The 17,707-nt window shown below is 40.6% G+C and overlaps 1 protein-coding gene across 2 annotated transcripts in view; it reads right to left on the minus strand.

The window, feature by feature from the left end:
* Window positions 1–6,947: 6,947 nt before the first annotated feature.
* LOC101854523 (acid phosphatase type 7) overlaps window positions 6,948–17,707 on the minus strand; it is a 26,813-nt gene continuing 16,053 nt past the window's right edge. For both annotated transcript variants that reach the window (XM_005106639.3, XM_013087126.2), the window contains exons 5-11: window positions 17,264–17,356; window positions 15,243–15,392; window positions 13,362–13,437; window positions 12,869–12,989; window positions 11,630–11,827; window positions 10,846–11,042; window positions 6,948–8,078 (exon numbers count right to left, since the gene is read on the minus strand). In XM_005106639.3, the coding sequence (XP_005106696.1) occupies window positions 7,663–8,078; window positions 10,846–11,042; window positions 11,630–11,827; window positions 12,869–12,989; window positions 13,362–13,437; window positions 15,243–15,392; window positions 17,264–17,356 (1,251 nt within the window). In that variant the 3' untranslated portion in view covers window positions 6,948–7,662. The remainder of the gene's footprint in view (window positions 8,079–10,845; window positions 11,043–11,629; window positions 11,828–12,868; window positions 12,990–13,361; window positions 13,438–15,242; window positions 15,393–17,263; window positions 17,357–17,707) is intronic.

A 17,707-nucleotide genomic window follows, 5' to 3' on the forward strand; every position in this document is an offset into this window, starting at 1 on the left:
TCTCTCTCTCTCTCTCTCTCTCTCTCTCTCTCTCTCTCTCTCTTGTAGATTACTCTACGAGAGCTGTATATTATTGGGTAAGGAAGAGAGGACTGTGAATACCAGTTTTGTACATAATCTGCAAAAGGATCACGCAATACCATTGTTTTGAAATACCATGACTGTCTTCATCACATAAGATCATTGTCATAACCATGGCTACTGTAGGATCCTTGACAACAATATAATACATTTGTATTTTCATTTATGACAACTTTCATACTTTTCTACATTTATTATATTCTATATTAGGGAATACTGATAACTTTTTGTAATTGTAATTATAGGTTTTACATCCCCATTGACACGATAATTATTACGATTCAGGAGGAATGAATTCCGCGATCCTGCCTGTCACTATCAGAACCAACCAATGCTGAGAGGCATACTACGTCCGAGCAGAAATCTTTTTATATTATTTAGTAGAGGTTTTACGGCACTCGCAACAAGGTGTGGATGTCAACAGAGAAGTCTTTACAGGGAATCAGGCTTACTCTGCTCACCTCTCTAGCTTCAACAGCACAAAGTCTGTTTAGACTTTCAATGCACCCCGGAAATAATGGGTCACAAGAGTGTGACAATCATACTGCCCTCTTGCGTTATAGTTCTTTCCTTTATCATTTTCCTCCATGTTTTCCTGTCCTCAGCTATTTCTTCCCAGATGCTAACATCTACTCCAAGCTTAGATAAGTTGTTTTTGCAGGTGTCTTTGTACCTCAATTTTGGTCTTTCTCTTGGTCTCTTTCCCTGGGCAAGTTCTCCATAGAGAAGCTGCTTCGGAATCCGGTTGTCGTCCATTCTCTTGACATGGCCCAGCCATCTCAATCTTTTTAAACACAGGATAGTTGTCATGCTCTGGAGGTTTGCCCGTGCCAACACTTCAACATGTGTAACCTTGTCACGCCACCAAATGCCTAAGATCTTGTGGCAGCATCTGAGATGGAAAAATAATTTTAGTGGCTCTTAAAATGGGCCACCGAAGGTTAAATATTATTGTGACAAGTCCCAAATCACCATTATAGAAATACATTATGTTAAGTAGCAAAATCATAGACTCATTTTTTTATGTACATAATCACCCATTCATTAAAGCGTAATATAATTTGCCTACAATAGATAATGACGTATTATTCCACATGATGTTGGACTTTCACTTTCTTTTTTTTAAGGGGTTGGGGAAAGGGGTGGGTTTTGGGGGCGTAGGCAAAACAGATCTTACTTTACTTGACTTTCTCCGTCCTCTTGTACCTCTAGGGCGTCGAGGGGAGAAAGAGCTTCCTGTCTTTAGCAAGTTTGATGGCCTGGCTGGGTGGGATATAGAATGTTCTAATGGTATCCTTCACAACCTGGATCCAGGTCTTTCTTGGTCTTCCTCTTGCTTTGTACCCTGACACTTTCCTGTAGTAGGCTTTTCTGGCAAGCTGGTTAGGTAACATATGTGTGAGATGTCCAAACCACCTGATGTTTGCCTTCGGATGTAGTGGAGGACATGTGTTGTTCCCACCATTTCTCTAATCTTGTTGTTTCTGACCATGTCCCGTCTGGTTTTGTTGGCAGCTCTCCTTAGATGCAAAACAGATCAACCCAGCTAAATGAAAGAAAATCCGGCGGCCCTGCAGAGGTTGGTTTGAATCGACTCAACTTTATGAGCACAATGAAGTATTTTAGTTTTAGTAGAGGTTTTACGGCGCTCGCAACTGCATAAGGTCATAGGAGCGCCAAAAGATTAGAGGTGTTACAAGAGAGTAACAAACAAAAAAAGAAGAAGGGGAGATAAGGATGATAGATGTTCGATAGGAAAGAAGGAGCAAACCACACCAGAGCACCCGCCAACCGCCCGCACAATGAAGTATGAGGTAAAAACAAAAACAAAAAAATCACCCAAAAAATCACATCAACATTAAAAAGCAAGAAAAATTCAGAAACAGGAAAAGAAAATGACACAGGACCTCCCACTGGCGCCCTCCAACTACCCCCTACCAGTTACAGACTTTAGTTTTAGTAAAGGTTTTGTTTTTTATTTAGTAAATGTTTTACGGCGCTCACAACTGCATAAGGTCATAATATGAGCGCCAAGGGGTGGATGTCAACAGAGAAGTCCTTACAGGGAATCAGACTTACTCTGCTCACCTCTCTGGCTTCAACAGCACACAGTCTGTTTCAACTTTCAAGGCACCCCGGAAATAGCGGATCCCAAGAGTGTGACAAACATACAAAAGAAGTAGAGGAAAATGACAATAGTAAGGACTAGGAAAGAAAAAGCAGCATTTCTCTGTTGTAGTTCAGGCACAGTTATATGAGCATGACATTGTTGGATCAGCCCATCTACAATTCTACTGTGCATTAGAACGAGAAATGTCCCCAGTCAGTGGTTAGTAGAGGTTTTATGGTGCTTGTAACTGCATAAGGTCATATGAGCGCCAGAAGATTAGAGGTGTTACAAGAGAGTAACAAACATAAAAAAGAAGAAGGGGAGATAAGGATGATAGATGTTTGATACGAAAGAAGAAGCATAAACCACACCAGAGCACCCGCCAACCACCCACTCAGTTACAGACACATAAATGAAATGATACAAAGGAGCAACAAAAAAAAAGCAAAGACGAGTGAGACCGAGGGAATGAATGACGTTTTATTATAATATAAGACCATGGTACCACACCAAAAAAAAACACATGAAGTAGAAGAGCATCTCAAAACTGACAAAACAAAACATCATAATAATATATATGAAAGACACAGCATTGTGTACCTAAAGTAGACCGAAAAAGTCAGCACACTATTCACGCCTTTTCTTTTTATCATCAGTGGAATGCAGAATGCCCTACCTGCAGTACCTAACATAAATGATGATCATAACGAAGTCGAGACCCACTCACACACTGTGAACTAGAGGGGGCGGGGGGAAGGGAGGGGGAGGATTTAATATTAAGTCGGGGAGAAAAGGGGGAAGGGGGTTATAATATCATGCTGGGCAAGGTTATGGTCATCAGCTCATAATAGTTTTAGTAAGGTTTTATGGCGTTTGCAACTGCATAAGGTCATATGGGCGCCAAGGGGTGGATGTCAACAGAGAAGTTCAAATGAGGAATCAGGCTTACTCTGCTCACCTCTCTAGCCTCAAAAGCACAAAGTCTGCTTCGACTATCAAGGCACCCTGGAAATAGCATTTCACAAGAGGGTGACAAACATACAAAAGAAGTAGAGGAAAAGTGACGATAGTAAGGATGAGGAAGGAAAAAGCAGGAGTTTCGCCGATGTTGTTCCGGCACAGTACAAGCATGACATTGATAAATCAGCCCATTTATCAACTCATCAATGTTTCATAAGCCTACCGACCACTTCTAATCCTATCGAAGAAGGGCTGCTTAGAACCTCTTACCTAACAAGGCTATCCCAGACTATGAGGGATATTTTGTCACCAGCAGAAAGACAAAGAAACTCAACAAAGTCTTCCCTATGAAGGGAATTAAATCCTATCTTTTGCATTTTAGAAAGATGGAGTAACTCGAATTTACCTTCGCATTACGAGTGAAGAGTCTAGCCACCATACTACAGGTGCCATAGGGCAAAATTTTCTCCTGAAGAATTTGTAATATAGAGAAGCATTTTACCATCATACATACATAACGTGTGAAGAACTCAAAATGCTGATGCTTTTAAAAGCAGTTTTGTTTGCATTTTTAGGGTAAATCAATGATCTATCAGCGATATAGTACCAGGTTAGGTTTAAGCAAAAGGAAACACATTGGCCTATCAACGATCAGTAGAATAAATGCTAGGTCCATAGTACAGAGTTTGGTTTGAGTAGAAAGAAGTACAGAGGTATAATAAAAAGTGAGACTGAAAAACAGAAACACCAGAAGAAGAGTAAAGAAGTAAGACCCATCGGTAGCACCCTCCAACTACTTGCAAGAAAGAAGGACAATAAAAATAGTGGGGGGTTGTTTTTTTTGGGGGGGGGGTTATAGTAGAGGGTTTTACGGCGCTCGAAACTGCATAAGGTCATATGAGCGCCAAGGGGTGGGTGTCAACAGAGAAGTCTTTACAGGGAATCAGACTTAGACTGCTCACCTCTCTAGCTTCAACAGCACAAGGTCTGCTTCGACTATCAAGGCACCCCGGAAATAGCAGGTCACAAGAGAGTGACAAACATACAAAAGAAGTGGAGGAAAATGACAATAGTAAGGACCAGGAAAGAAAAAGCAGCAGTTCCCTGTTGTAGATCAGGCACAGTTATGAGCGTGACATGAGTCAGTCCATTTACAATTCTACTATGCTTGAATGGCCTAAAGACACTACAGTCAGTGGCACTGCCCCGGGGGATGAAAAATAGTTACAACTAGTAGTACATGCAAACAACAAATAAATAGACATTTGTTAACGAGCCTCAAAAAAGACAATTGAATATTTGAATATTATATAACAGAAAAAATATTTACAGGAATGGTCAATAATTACAAAACCATGTCCCAACAATGAAAACACCATTCATTCATTAAACCTTTTCTGAAAACATTGTCACCAAAAATAAAACCCACTCTGGTCATGGCGACAAAGCCACAGTGGATACTAGCCTTACTAACAATTGGCACAACAAGAAAAAAATCGATTTAAATGACTCCAAAAAATTGCACTCAAAGTCTCAATAAGAATTAGAAACAATGCAAAGCAAAACCGACACTTGTTCATAATAAAACAGTTGGGAAAATAAATCAAAATCAGAGTGCTCCTTGTAGACAAAAAAAACTAAAGAGTGAAAAAGAAATTATGGGAAACCATACGTCCTAAAGCAAGGGGACTTTAAAGCAAAGCAAATGTTACACTACAGGCTTCTCTGGGCCAAAATGTCCTCTTGGCTTGGAATTCAGTGAGAAGCAAAATAAAAATGTTTAAGTACAGGGGAATGAAACAAAGACAAGTACACAATCGTACAATAGACAAAATCGCATGCAAGTCTGTTCAAATTGACAGGTTTATCCAGCTGCAATATCACATGAGTCCAGGGCTTTTTTTTTTCCCCACAACAGCCAACCCTCATTTTTTTTGTTCAAATGTAAAAGAGCAGATACTAATACTAATACCGCCTCTTGACAATATCATAATATTTATTTGACCGATTAAAGATTTTGTGAAGTAACTTAAAAAACTAAAATGTTCGTCTCACACATAGTACATTTGGTTTGAACAATACAAAAAAACTTCTTGTTCATGTTCATACGTTATCACATTTTGTTTTGGCAAGAATAAAAAAAGAAAAACAATGCACAGCAACATATACTACCAGAGCATATAGCTCACTTGTCAAATCACAAATCATTTATTTCAGAATTAAGGATAGAGGACATATCGTGTGTCACGACATCAGTGGAGTCAGACGCTCGTCAATTTTGGGGCATGTAGGATTATTGGTATCATCTGAAAGCCGATTTATTTGCCTTGCTTCCAATGAATTAAATATCCATTTATCTTGAATAGAAATCATGATATTTGCGATTGAAGGAAGTAAGGTTGCCTGATTTCAGTGTGAAATTAGCGAGAAAATGGCCTCCAAAGTTTGGTCATTCCAATAGCTAAAGAGTCTTTAAAAACTGAAAAATGACATATGTTGTGCCTTTAAGCAACGTTTTTCTGTAAAACTCGCATGGAAAAACCTTTATATGGATGTATAAGAGGTTAAGCCAAAAAATTAAAATTCGATAAAAATTTCCAAACTGGCAAAAAAATGCCTGTTTTTCCGATTTCGTTATTTTGACGAGCGCCTGATTTCACCACGCTGCCTCATATAAGTCAGGTGTTTTCCAATACATCTCAAAAACAGCCATTTGATCAGTTATCGTGTCTTCTAAATATCAATCACATTACTAAGGTATATTAAATTAGATTTGAGCTCTATGCTCTGGTCTATTTTACCTCCATACACTTGAAAGATTATACAAAATATAGGCAAACCTCTTAACATTCTCCTTACTCTGTGTTGGCCGTGCCGCTAAATGTTTGGCTTGCGCTGACGAAATAAAAAATTGGATCACTACCGCATATTCTTGGTGCTTCTGTCAGACCACTTTACCTGTTCCGTCCAGTTTGTGAAAAGAGAATATGAGCTGTTTGCTTCTACATTGACATAAACAGATCAAGAGGAAATCAGTTCTTCTGCTTTCCCAATCGTAGTCATAGCTCTTGGTTCAGAACTTCTAAAACTTTCTCATCATTTCTTCAGTATACATTATATGTCAATATTGTCACAGGTAAAAAAAGTTACTTACTCCTTTCACCTCAGCTGTTAATGGAATGAGACAGTTTTTTTCTCTCTCCTGAGAAATTTTGCTTCTCTGGACATAATACACTTTAACAGCTTGCCAGCGATACATGTTCTTTGTGATCATCATTGCCTTTCTCCCCCTGCATCAGGGTACAGGCCACAAACAAACACTTTCCCCCTTTCTCTATCTGGGGATAGCCTCTTGATGTTATTCCATGTCTTCCCACTTTTCAGTACGTCAATTTCTGTGGTTCTTCTCCAGGTTCCACGCAGTCTTCCCCTTGATCTTTTACCTTGTGAATTTCAGTCCAACACTTTCTTTGTCACACGCACTTTTTGCCTACGCTTAAAGCCTGAAACAAGAACTGTCACAACTACAACAACTACACATACTTAAGTAAATGCTTAGCCCACGTGGGCCACATTGACAAAAGGGAAGCAGTTGCCTTCAGTGTTGTTTAAGGTAGTAAAGGAAAAACAATGCTACGTACGGTCAAGCCTAGACTCTGGCCATATAGACAGCCATGATGGAGACACAGAGTACACATGTGGCTACAGAAAAAAAGAATATTTGTGTGTGAGGCATCGTGGTGAAATCAGGCGCTCATTAAAACAATGACTTTTTGTTCGCTTTTTCTTTTTTAGACTGAACACCTTTTATGTCCACTTAATTACACATATTTGCGTGGATTTTACTTAAAAACGTTGTTCAAAGGCACAAAAATGTAAATTTGCAGTTTCCAAGGACACTCGAGCTTTGGAGGTCACCAAAGTCTGGCGGATGTTTTCTTGCTAATTTTACCTCTGACACCATGCGACTCTCCCCTCCGTCATCGCCAATATCTCAACTATTCAAGATGGATGGATATATCTTTCACCAAAAACAAGACAACTGAACAAGCTTCAAGATGATACCAATAACTCCATATGCTCAAAAACTGACGAGCGTCTCATTCCACCACGTCGTGACATGTATTTAAACGACTCCACACAATTTACAATCTTAACTTCTTTGAAAAAGAAGAAGGTACAATTACAGATGAAAATAGCTGGCGACTCAGAAAAATCGTGAACTATCAAGGAAAAATCCTGTACAATTCACACAAAAAGTAAACATTTCACTCAAGCAAATAAAAACATGCTCGATACTGACCCACTGCTCAATCTTTAAATAGAAAAATGTTTGAGGCTGGAAATGCATAACAGTGAACAATTCTCAAAAGGATATTTTCAATTAAACAAATTGTATATTGGCTTAACATGACTATCAAGTCCATATGATAAGAAGTATACTTTGAATAAATATTACAAATCTTATACAATAAAGAACCTTAAATATTTTTAAAAAATTATATTTTCACTTACTGGAATTCATCATCACTATCATAATTTAATACCAGCGTTTTCATATGTGGGAAGTTGACAGTATTTCTTTCCCATAATCTTGCATTTGCTCTTTTCCGTCGACGTTTTACGAGAACTCTAACCACAAGAACAAACACAACGACGGCAAGAAGGCCTGCAACAGACAGCCCAATTGTCAACAGACGACTGGCAAAAACAGAATCTCGTGACGCTAAATCGGACTGGGAATCAATCTCTTTCATCTGATTCTGCGGAGAAGAGAAGTTGCGGTCCTTTCTGACCCAGATGCTGTCCAGAGTGGTGTGGTCGAGGGCTGACCGCTGCTCCCACAACACATGTGTACTGTTCACGACCAGCAGACGGCCGTAGCTGTTGAGCGACGAGTTGTCCAAGCGGAAGGCTGACCAGTCAGCTGTGGGCAGGGGGGCAGGGGGGTGGGGGGGGGGGAGGGGGAGATGAACAGATAGAAAACAAATGAGCTTGTCAGACATGTCAGAGACAATGAACATGCAGTAGAAAATAATAAATAATAAACAAATAATAAATTACCCTTTTATTTGTCCCAGAAGGGCACTTTGGTTTACAATGGCAAACATATATATATATATATATATACATACACAACTACATAATTATAAATGCGCACATACATATATACATGCATAAATACATACATAAATACACAATATGAAACAAATACAGAACAATTTCTTGTTCTTGTTCTTGTTTCAGGAAGCAACATCCCTGCACTCCGGACATGTCCATTGATGCTCCGTTGCTCTCTCCAAAATGTTGCCGAGGGTCCTTCTACTGATTGTGCCAGTGCACATCTGGTTGAACGTTCTTCTGTTCTTTCCTGCAAGGATGCCAGATTTTCCGCTTCCTTTTTTTATTCCCAAAAGCATCATCCTCTCCACGGCAGTACTGGCCTCTGCCTCCCTATCTTCCTCCTCAATCAGTTGGCGAGAAAGACATTTCAGGATCTCGACCCTATCTGGTTGAACCGTAATGTCAACTAAGGTGGCCTCACCAGCCAATCTGTCGGCTTTTTCATTTCCCCTAACACCTGCATGGCCAGGGCAGAAAATCCATGTGAGCGATCGTATAGGCGTTGGTTCGACAGCTTGAATCCATTCCGTTCTCATGAAACCTTTTTCGATCCTTCTGAGGGTACACATGGAATCAGTGATAAGAACAGCATGGGTTGTGTGGGGGCAATCTTGGGTCATCCAATCAAGTGCTTTCGTGATGGCTTCAATTTCCATTCGCATACTTGATGTAGCCGTGCTGCAGGCTCCAGATGCACTGTGTAGGATTTTATTGTTGGCGAATGCAACAAATCCCCATCCACTTCTCTGGCTATCTCTTTTCACTGAACCATCTGTATAAATTATAGGATCCCCTGCTTTTGAGTTTGTGTCAACAATCTCGTTGATATCGCTCTTGTTGATGGCAGCCGCAACATTTCTTCTGTCTCTGCCCATGCTTATTTTGACCTTGGTGAGGTCCCTGTATTCTCCGGCCACCTGCTCCCATTCTTCGCCTAGTGGTAGGCTCTCAGGTACACAGATTGTTCTCAGGGAATCCTCTGCTTCCGCCATCCAAGATTTTCCTCTCTTGATTCTGACTCTCCTGTTGTCATGAAGTGCTTTGTGAAGTGGATGATCCTTCTTGCCCTTTACATTGAGATACATCTTTGCCTGAGCTATCCTATGGCGTACTCTGATGCCACTTAAACCTAGCAAGTAGCGCATGCACAATATTGGAGTGTCCTTGGTGCAGCCCAGCACTGCTTTCATTGCCTCATTCTGCACTCAATCCAGCTTTGCGATCTGTGTGTCGGACAGCGTGAGACAGCCCAATCCGTAATCAATGACAGACAGGACGACCAGCTGCAACATCAGGAAGAGCACTCTTTGCGGAATCAGAGCGGCCGCCATGGTCTTGATTGCACCAACACCTCGTTTGGCCTTTGTTACCACATGATTCACATGCTTGTTGAAGGATAACGACCTGTCGAAGACGATTCCCAGATACTTCTGCTCTGACTGTCTGTCGATAATCTCATAGTTGCAAGTGATTGGTGGAGTTATGTCTTGGACAATCCTGTTGTTGAGGGAACACCAAAGTACCTGCGCCTTTGAAGGATTGATGACTGCTTCATTTTGGTCGCACCATTTTACAACTGAGTGAAGTCTTTTCTCCATGTTCCTTGCCATCTGAAGTCTGTCATCTCCGTGCTCGTATGCCATTATGTCATCCGCAAAGCTCAGGACACGTCCAGATTCTTTCTGATGCATCGTTACTTGTGCAGTGTACACATTGAAAAGCACAAGAGAGAGGGGGGGATCCTTGGGGCAGTTTACAGAACAGTTTACAACAATGCCACTGTCAGAGAAGACAAACACACAGAAAAATGATATGTGGCCATTTGTACAGGTGTTTGTCTTATACAGGTGATCCAGGAATCAAACTCACTTCTTCTGCATGAAACAGTGAACAGCCTATGAATAACATCCCAGTCACTGTCCCTCGTCAATGTTCACAATAATGGCAAACCAACACAAATTAGAATCCCTCGCAAAAAAACAAAAAAACAGCTGAAATTTATAATAGAGACAAACCAGCTCTAACAATCACCTGTATAAGACAAACACCTGTACAAATGGCCACTTCCAATTTTCCGCCTTTATGTGAGCAGCTATCGGCACTGAGTCCTGCCTGCGTTACATAGAAAGACAGAGGATAAAATGGTTTGGCCACCTGTTACGCATGTCACCTGACCAGCCAGCCTCGAGAGCCTACAACACCAAGCACTCAGGCTATAAAGGAAGAGGAAGGCCACGCAAAAGGTGGATCGAGAGTGTCAAGGAAAGCCTAAGAAAACATAACATCACAACTGAAAGAGCTGCGGAGCTGGCCTACCATAGAAAACTGCATCTCCCCTCGACACTTAACGGCAACAGAGGATGAAAAAGTAAAAACAAAAGTAAAGTAAGTGGGGTTTTTTTTGTTTGTTTGTTTTTTTTACATTATAAGAACACTGTGTCAGACAATCACCCATCTAGGATAAAGAGAAAGACACCTCTCTCCTCCACAACAGGTAGTCATCCTAGACAATTTCAACTGCAGCCTACATTCAAACTCCATGAGCCCAGAAAAAGAAAGCATTGACTTACGCCGCTCCGACTCGTCAAAAACATCGGCCCCCTCCCGGCTTCCACCTGCCCCAGTGATGATCTGAACGGGCACATCGGGGTTGGCGTACGAGTGCTGCGTGACATTCCCCTGGTACATTGGCCACAGGCGCTCATAGTTGTGCTCGTGGGCTTGGATCACAAGATCCACTTTAGAATTCCGGAAAATCTCCTCAAACCTTGAGGCAGAATAGAAAAGTAGAAACCTTCACATCATGTTTGTTTTAGTAGGGTTTTTACGGCGCTCGCAACTGCATAAGGTCATATGAGCACTAAGGGGTGGATGTCTACAAAGAAATCCTTACAGGGAATCAGACTTACTGAACTTTTCGGACTATAAGGCCCCCTTCCACTAACCAACACACATACACACATATACACACATGCCTACACACATGCCTGCCCGCGCACACACACACACACACACACACATACACACACACACACACACACACACATATACAACATGTGCACACACACACACACACACACACACACACACACACACACACACACACACACACACACACAAACAAACACATGGGCTTACACACACAAACACACACACAAACACACACACACACACAGTCACACACAGATCCATACAACCCAACACATACATACACACTTAAACACGCACACCTAGATACAGTCACACACAATGTGTGTTTCATCAACTTTCTCTCCCCCACCGCCCCCCACCCCCAAACCCCAACTCTAGGTGTGGAATTCCCCTTCTACCATTCCCCAGATTTCTCAAACTCACCCTTGTCGGACTAAAGAGTCCACTTTCGCGCAGTCGTCCCCAATGTGCGTGCTGCAATACATCGGCCGATGTCCAATCGCTACGATCCACGGTGTCATCAAACGATTTGCGTTGGCAGCCTTCAAGTCCTTGACCAGCCAGTCCCTCTGAGCTTTTTCAAAATTACCGTAGTTGGTGAAGAATACCTCCGATGAATAGCTGAGAATGTAAAAAAAAAAACAACCAAAAAAACAATCAACCACTTTTGTTTGTATCAGTATAACACCCAACTATCAGCTATGGTGTAATTGTTCAGCTCTTTGCCTTGGATGCAAACAATAGAGGTTCGCTAGCTTTGTTCATCCCATTCATGGGGGGGGGGGGGGGGGAATTGCTCTGTATGTCCCATTCACGGGAGAAAAATTGTTTTGTTATCCCATTCCTTAATACAAAACATAGGTATTGAGTAGGGGCCTTAAGTAAGAACATTTATTAATAAAAAAAAAGAAAAAGACTGGCTGCAGTGAGACGAGTGCACAAGCTCATCTTATGCCAGCATCAGGTTCTCTCTTCTACTTTTAGAATAATAAAGCATCAGTTATGAGTTAATAATAGCCCTCTTTCTCACATTAAAAAATTAACAAACAAATAAGCAGATAAACAAACATATGAGAAAGATCACTACAATTTTGCAACCATAATTTGCAACCCACAAGGCGAATGGGTATTGTGACTGGGGGAGCAGAAATAAGAACAGTTTTTTTCTACAGGTATTGATTCTCTTTTAACGTATTAGATGGGTACAGAGTAATATCATTCTTTTTAGTGTGCATTAGAGACCTATTTCGAGAGAGTTTAACATACAGCAATGCCTGATGTCTCGTCTTTTTCTCTCTCCAATTCATAAGTGTCTATTTTAACATGCACACACATCTTATTTTTCACCAAAACTCCAATTTCCTGTCAAAACAATAGGGAACTCATTATTAGAAGCAGCCTCTAAATCCTTTGCTTGAACACAAAGTATTTATCTCGCTTATATTGTGAACTTCAAAGTAGTATTATCAATTCATCTACTGAAATAAATTAGAAAACTTTTTCAGATAGCAGGTTATGGAAAGAATATTGACCAGTGATATGTGCCAACACATAGTCATTGAGAATACACCCTGAGAGAAAAAATACATGAAAAAACATTAAAATTGTTTTGTTTTATGAACACTTGAGTTTAATAAATAAGAGCAGGTTGACCGCACTTACCTTATCAAATGCACAGGACCGATATCGATGCTGTACCACATTTTGTCCTGAGGAATGGGCCAGTCAGTGTTGGGCATGGAGAATCGATAGCGATAATGCACAAAGCTGTCAAAGTCTATTTCTGGGAAACAGAAAGAAAGAAAATGGGAAGTTCTTGGGATAGGAAACAACTAAAAATACTTTTTGCATCATCATGAAGAGGACTTCTTTGGCTTAAATACAACAAATTGAACAATGTGATGAGCCCCTTAATAATGCTCATTTCATTAACCCCTTCATGGCATAAGTTTTTAAAATCTTTTTCTACCATGACAACAACAACAAAAACAGCGAGAAAAAGCGGAAGGAAAAATAAAAATTCAAGTCTCATCAAACAGACAAAAGTTCAAGGGGGGGCTCGGCAAACAAAAGTTCGGTAACATAAATAAAGTCTTGTCACTACCAAAAAAAAAAGACACAAGACAGACACACACTAGCAGTCTTGGCTTCTTACCATGATTTCCAGGACACGTCAAGTAAGGAATTGTCGATGCCAGAGGTTCTATAAGCTTCATAAAGTAATCGCCAACCTAGACGCACGAGAAAAAAATAAAATTGTATTTTATATTTCTGATACAGCGTGGTGGAATCAGGCTCTCGTCAAAATAATCAAAGTGAAGAAACTTGCATTTTTCCGCAGGTTTGTGAATTTTTATCAAATTTTTTTTTTTTGGCTCAATACCTTTCATGCCCATTAAAAAACTCATTTTTGTGTGGATTTTTCTGAAAAACGTTGATTAAAGGCACAAAAAATGTAAATTTTCAGTTACCACGGACTCTTAAGCTTAGGAAATAACTAATCTTTGGCAGCCTTTTTCTCACCAATTTTACCTCTGAAAACAGGTGACCCCCACCTCCTTCATTCGCAAATATCTCGACTTGTATTCAAGAGAAATGGATATTTTTTTCATCTACATAAAGACAAGTGAACAAGCTTTAATATGATACCAATAACTTTACATTCCCAAAAATTGACGAGAGCCTGATTCCACCACGATGCCTCACATTTTTTTTTTTATAGTAGAGGGTTTTATGGCGCTCGCAACTGCATAAGGTCATATGAGCGCCAAGGGGTGGGTGTCAACAGAGAAGTCTTTACAGGGAATCAGACTTAGACTGCTCACCTCTCTAGCTTCAACAGCACAAGGTCTGCTTCGACTATCAAGGCACCCCAAAATAGCGGGTCACAAGAGAGTGACAAACATACAAAAGAAGTAGAGGAAAATGACAATAGTAAGGATCAGGAAAGAAAAAGCAGCAGTTCCCTGTTGTAGATAGATCAGGCACAGATATGAGCGTGACAAGAGTCAGCCCATTTACAATTCTACTATGCTTGAGCAAGAAATGTCCCCCCTTTGGGAATGGCCTAAAGACATTTCAGTCAGTGGCACTGCCCCGGGGGGTAAAAAATTATATTTACATTCTACATCACAAAAGAGTAGAAAGTAGAAACCCAGTATAGAATATTGATGTAATTGATACGTAGCGTATGGCAAGTCAGCACAAAGAAGTCGATATTTGTCCTCGAACATATAAGTAAAATAGTTAAACTGGAAAGAAGTAGAAAAATCAAACCTTAGCTGTGAGCTGGCTTTCTCAACATAGAATATGACAAACTGACTATACAGACAAATAATATCTTCTTCTAATGCCAAGACATAAAGTAATGAAAAGAAAACAATCACATCTACAAGGGCGATGTAATTTTTAAAAAGTAGGCAGAGCTAGGAACGCTTAACTAGACATATCTTAAAAGTTTCTAAGGATCTAGATTGCTTGCCAAGTGGTTGGAATTCTTGCAATGGGCCATTTTCTGGATTCATAATTGTCTACTGCTTACCCGAAATAGGCGAATACTTGAGTTGGTGAGATTTTATCCTGTCTGATTTGACTGATTTTGTACTAACTGGTAAAGTTACATTTGGGGATAATTTACCTCTTTTTGTCTTTTGAATCTGAGCTCCCAAAAGCCTCCAGTTATAGGAGACATGCCCAACTGAAATTACTTCCAGTGGGTGAGTCTGAGGTCATCCTGCATCACATAAGACCTCCTCAAGATAAAGAATCAAAATGCACGTTCAACTCTAACAAATTAAAAAGAAATGTTTATTTTGGAGAGCAAGAGAAAGACGAAGGAGTGAATCTGTGGCAGACACCCTCAGAGCTCACGGTATGTCCCTCCTACAGGCCACTCACCTTGCTGCAGACAGAAGCCTGTGTCTCCCCACGACACCAACCCACCAACCGGTACAAGCAGAAGGAAAAACTAAAAGTAAGTTTATTTTAAAAATTGTTAGTCGCATGTGACCCACAGGGAGAACAAAAAAAAACTCACTAAGCCGTCCCAGTGCTTCATGTCATAAGCTATGTCCCCAGCATGAAACACAGCCGTATAATTCCCTGACATAGCAGCAGCAACGAGGGACGGGATAGACTGGGAGTGGATGCCCAAGTCACCAAACAGCAAAAAATCAGGAGACCATTCCTGGAAAGTAAACGTTACATGGGTGAACATGTAGGAAATGTTACAGGTCAGCGACACATCTACTGACTTGACACAGCATTATTAAAATATGTTCTTCCTCTTGTTTTCCACTTTTAATAAAAATAATAATAATGAAGATCATTTCTATAGCGCCCACTCTCGTGTAAACACAGCTCTAGGCGCTTCGCATAAATGCATGTACGAAAAATATTCACGTACGTAACACACACACACACACACACACACACACACACACACACACACACACACACAAACACATACACTCACACACACTCACACACACCACACACTCACACACACCACACACTCACACACACATTACACGCACACATGTGCACGCCAAACACACACACACACACACACACACATACACACACACACACACACACACATACATCTACTTGCTTATCACACGTGCACGCTTACACATCGTTACAAAATGAGCACATACATAATAAAATAGTATACAGAATGCAATTCTCAAAATACATAAATGGATACATTGTTATTTGCATAACATTGTACTGAACATGAATCTACTGACATAAAAATGATGTCATTAAACGTATGTCTTTAAAGATATTTTAAATTTAGACTCAGATGTTGTATGTCTCAAGGGTCGGGGAAGAGAGTTCCAAACTGACGGAGCAATGCATAAATATCTGCTAGATAGAGCATTATGTGTTCTTCTACTTGGTTGCCTCATGTATCATATATATAACTATCTGCTAGCCTGTACTGCAACTGTGTCCTCATTTATCAAATCTTCTTTCATTTTTTAACATGCTGGTGGGCAATACAAGCTTGTAGCTTAAAACCTGTCTTTTTCGTGATGAAATTGCCAACACATGCATATTTTCAACTGTGTGTGAGTGTGTGTGTGTATGTGTGTGTGTGTGTGTGTGTGTGTGTGTGTGTGTGTGTGTGTGTGTGTGTGCGTGGGTGGGTGTGTGTGTGTGTGCGCTTTTGTGTGTATGTATGTGTGAGCATATGTGTGCGATTCCAAATTAAACTAGGTCATCAATAATAGTGGTAACAATTTATTGTCTGCATTCAGTGTCTTGAGAAGATGGTTAAAGTGTTTCATTAATTACTACACATCACCAGAGGAGGGGGGGATACATTCATACCTCCTCTTTATCTACGGAATGCTAACATTCGTACCATCTCTCTATCTACGGAATACTTCATGTTTAATGGGGGGGGGGGGGGGGGGTTCAGTAAGTGTTTAACGGCGCTCGCAACTGTATAAGGTCATATGAGTGCGCAGTACATAATAATAATAATAATAATAATAAATAGCATTTGTATAGCATTTGTATAGCGCATATCCCCGCTCAACAGCAAACTCTATGCGCTTTACACTATATTATTACCCCGGCAGACCATAGAACACTCCGAAACATTCTCAGCTTCCCGGGGAGCATACAGAGCAAGCAGCTGATTAAGCGCTCAAACACTAACAAACTGACAAGATCTTTCGCTGTCTATAGCCGGGTACCCATTCCCACCTGGGTGAAGTGAGGAAAATATGTGTAAAGTGCCTTTCCCAAGGACACAACGTCGGGCCCCTGACGGGATTCGAACCCACGACCTTACGGTTGCGAGCCTAACCACTAGGCTACCGACGCCATAAGGTCTAGGGCAAGTCACCACTAGGAACTTCACCTGCAGATGGGCGGCTGAGATAAACTCTAGAAACAGGGCTCTATTAAACCAAAAGTGAAGGTACGAAAGAGCTGATAACAGATTGGGAACTCATATTTCCTGCCTGTGGCATTTCTAGAAACAGGGCTATTTAAAACCAAAAGGGAAGGTATGAAAGAGCTGATAACAGATTGGGAACTCACATTTCCTGCCTGTGGCGTCTGAAAGTAGAACGGTCCTACTTGATGGTCATTGCAGAAAACTCTGTAGAAGTATGTGGTCAGAGCCAGCAAATCCTGAGAAAACGACATAAAACTGACAGTTTATAGATGAAATGCTTTCAAGTCAGACAAACTCACAATGAATAAATCTCTATGAAAATGTGATTATGATTAGTAATCTCTCTCTCTCTCTCTCTCTCTCTCTCTCTCTCTCTCTCTCTCTCTCTCTCTCTCTCTCTCTCTCTCTCTCTCTCTCTCTCTCTCTCTCTCTCTCTCTCTCTCTAATATATATAATTATGTATTTATATATATATATATTAAAAAGGAACAGATTACACCACAGTGCTTGCTAACAGTTTAAAAAATTTGAACATGCACTTAAGGTCATACACACCGCTGCTATCGCACAACTATATGAACACTGAT

The sequence above is a fragment of the Aplysia californica genome, unplaced genomic scaffold (genome assembly GCF_000002075.1).
Source record: "Aplysia californica isolate F4 #8 unplaced genomic scaffold, AplCal3.0 scaffold00548, whole genome shotgun sequence".
NCBI classification, from domain to species: domain Eukaryota; kingdom Metazoa; phylum Mollusca; class Gastropoda; order Aplysiida; family Aplysiidae; genus Aplysia; species Aplysia californica.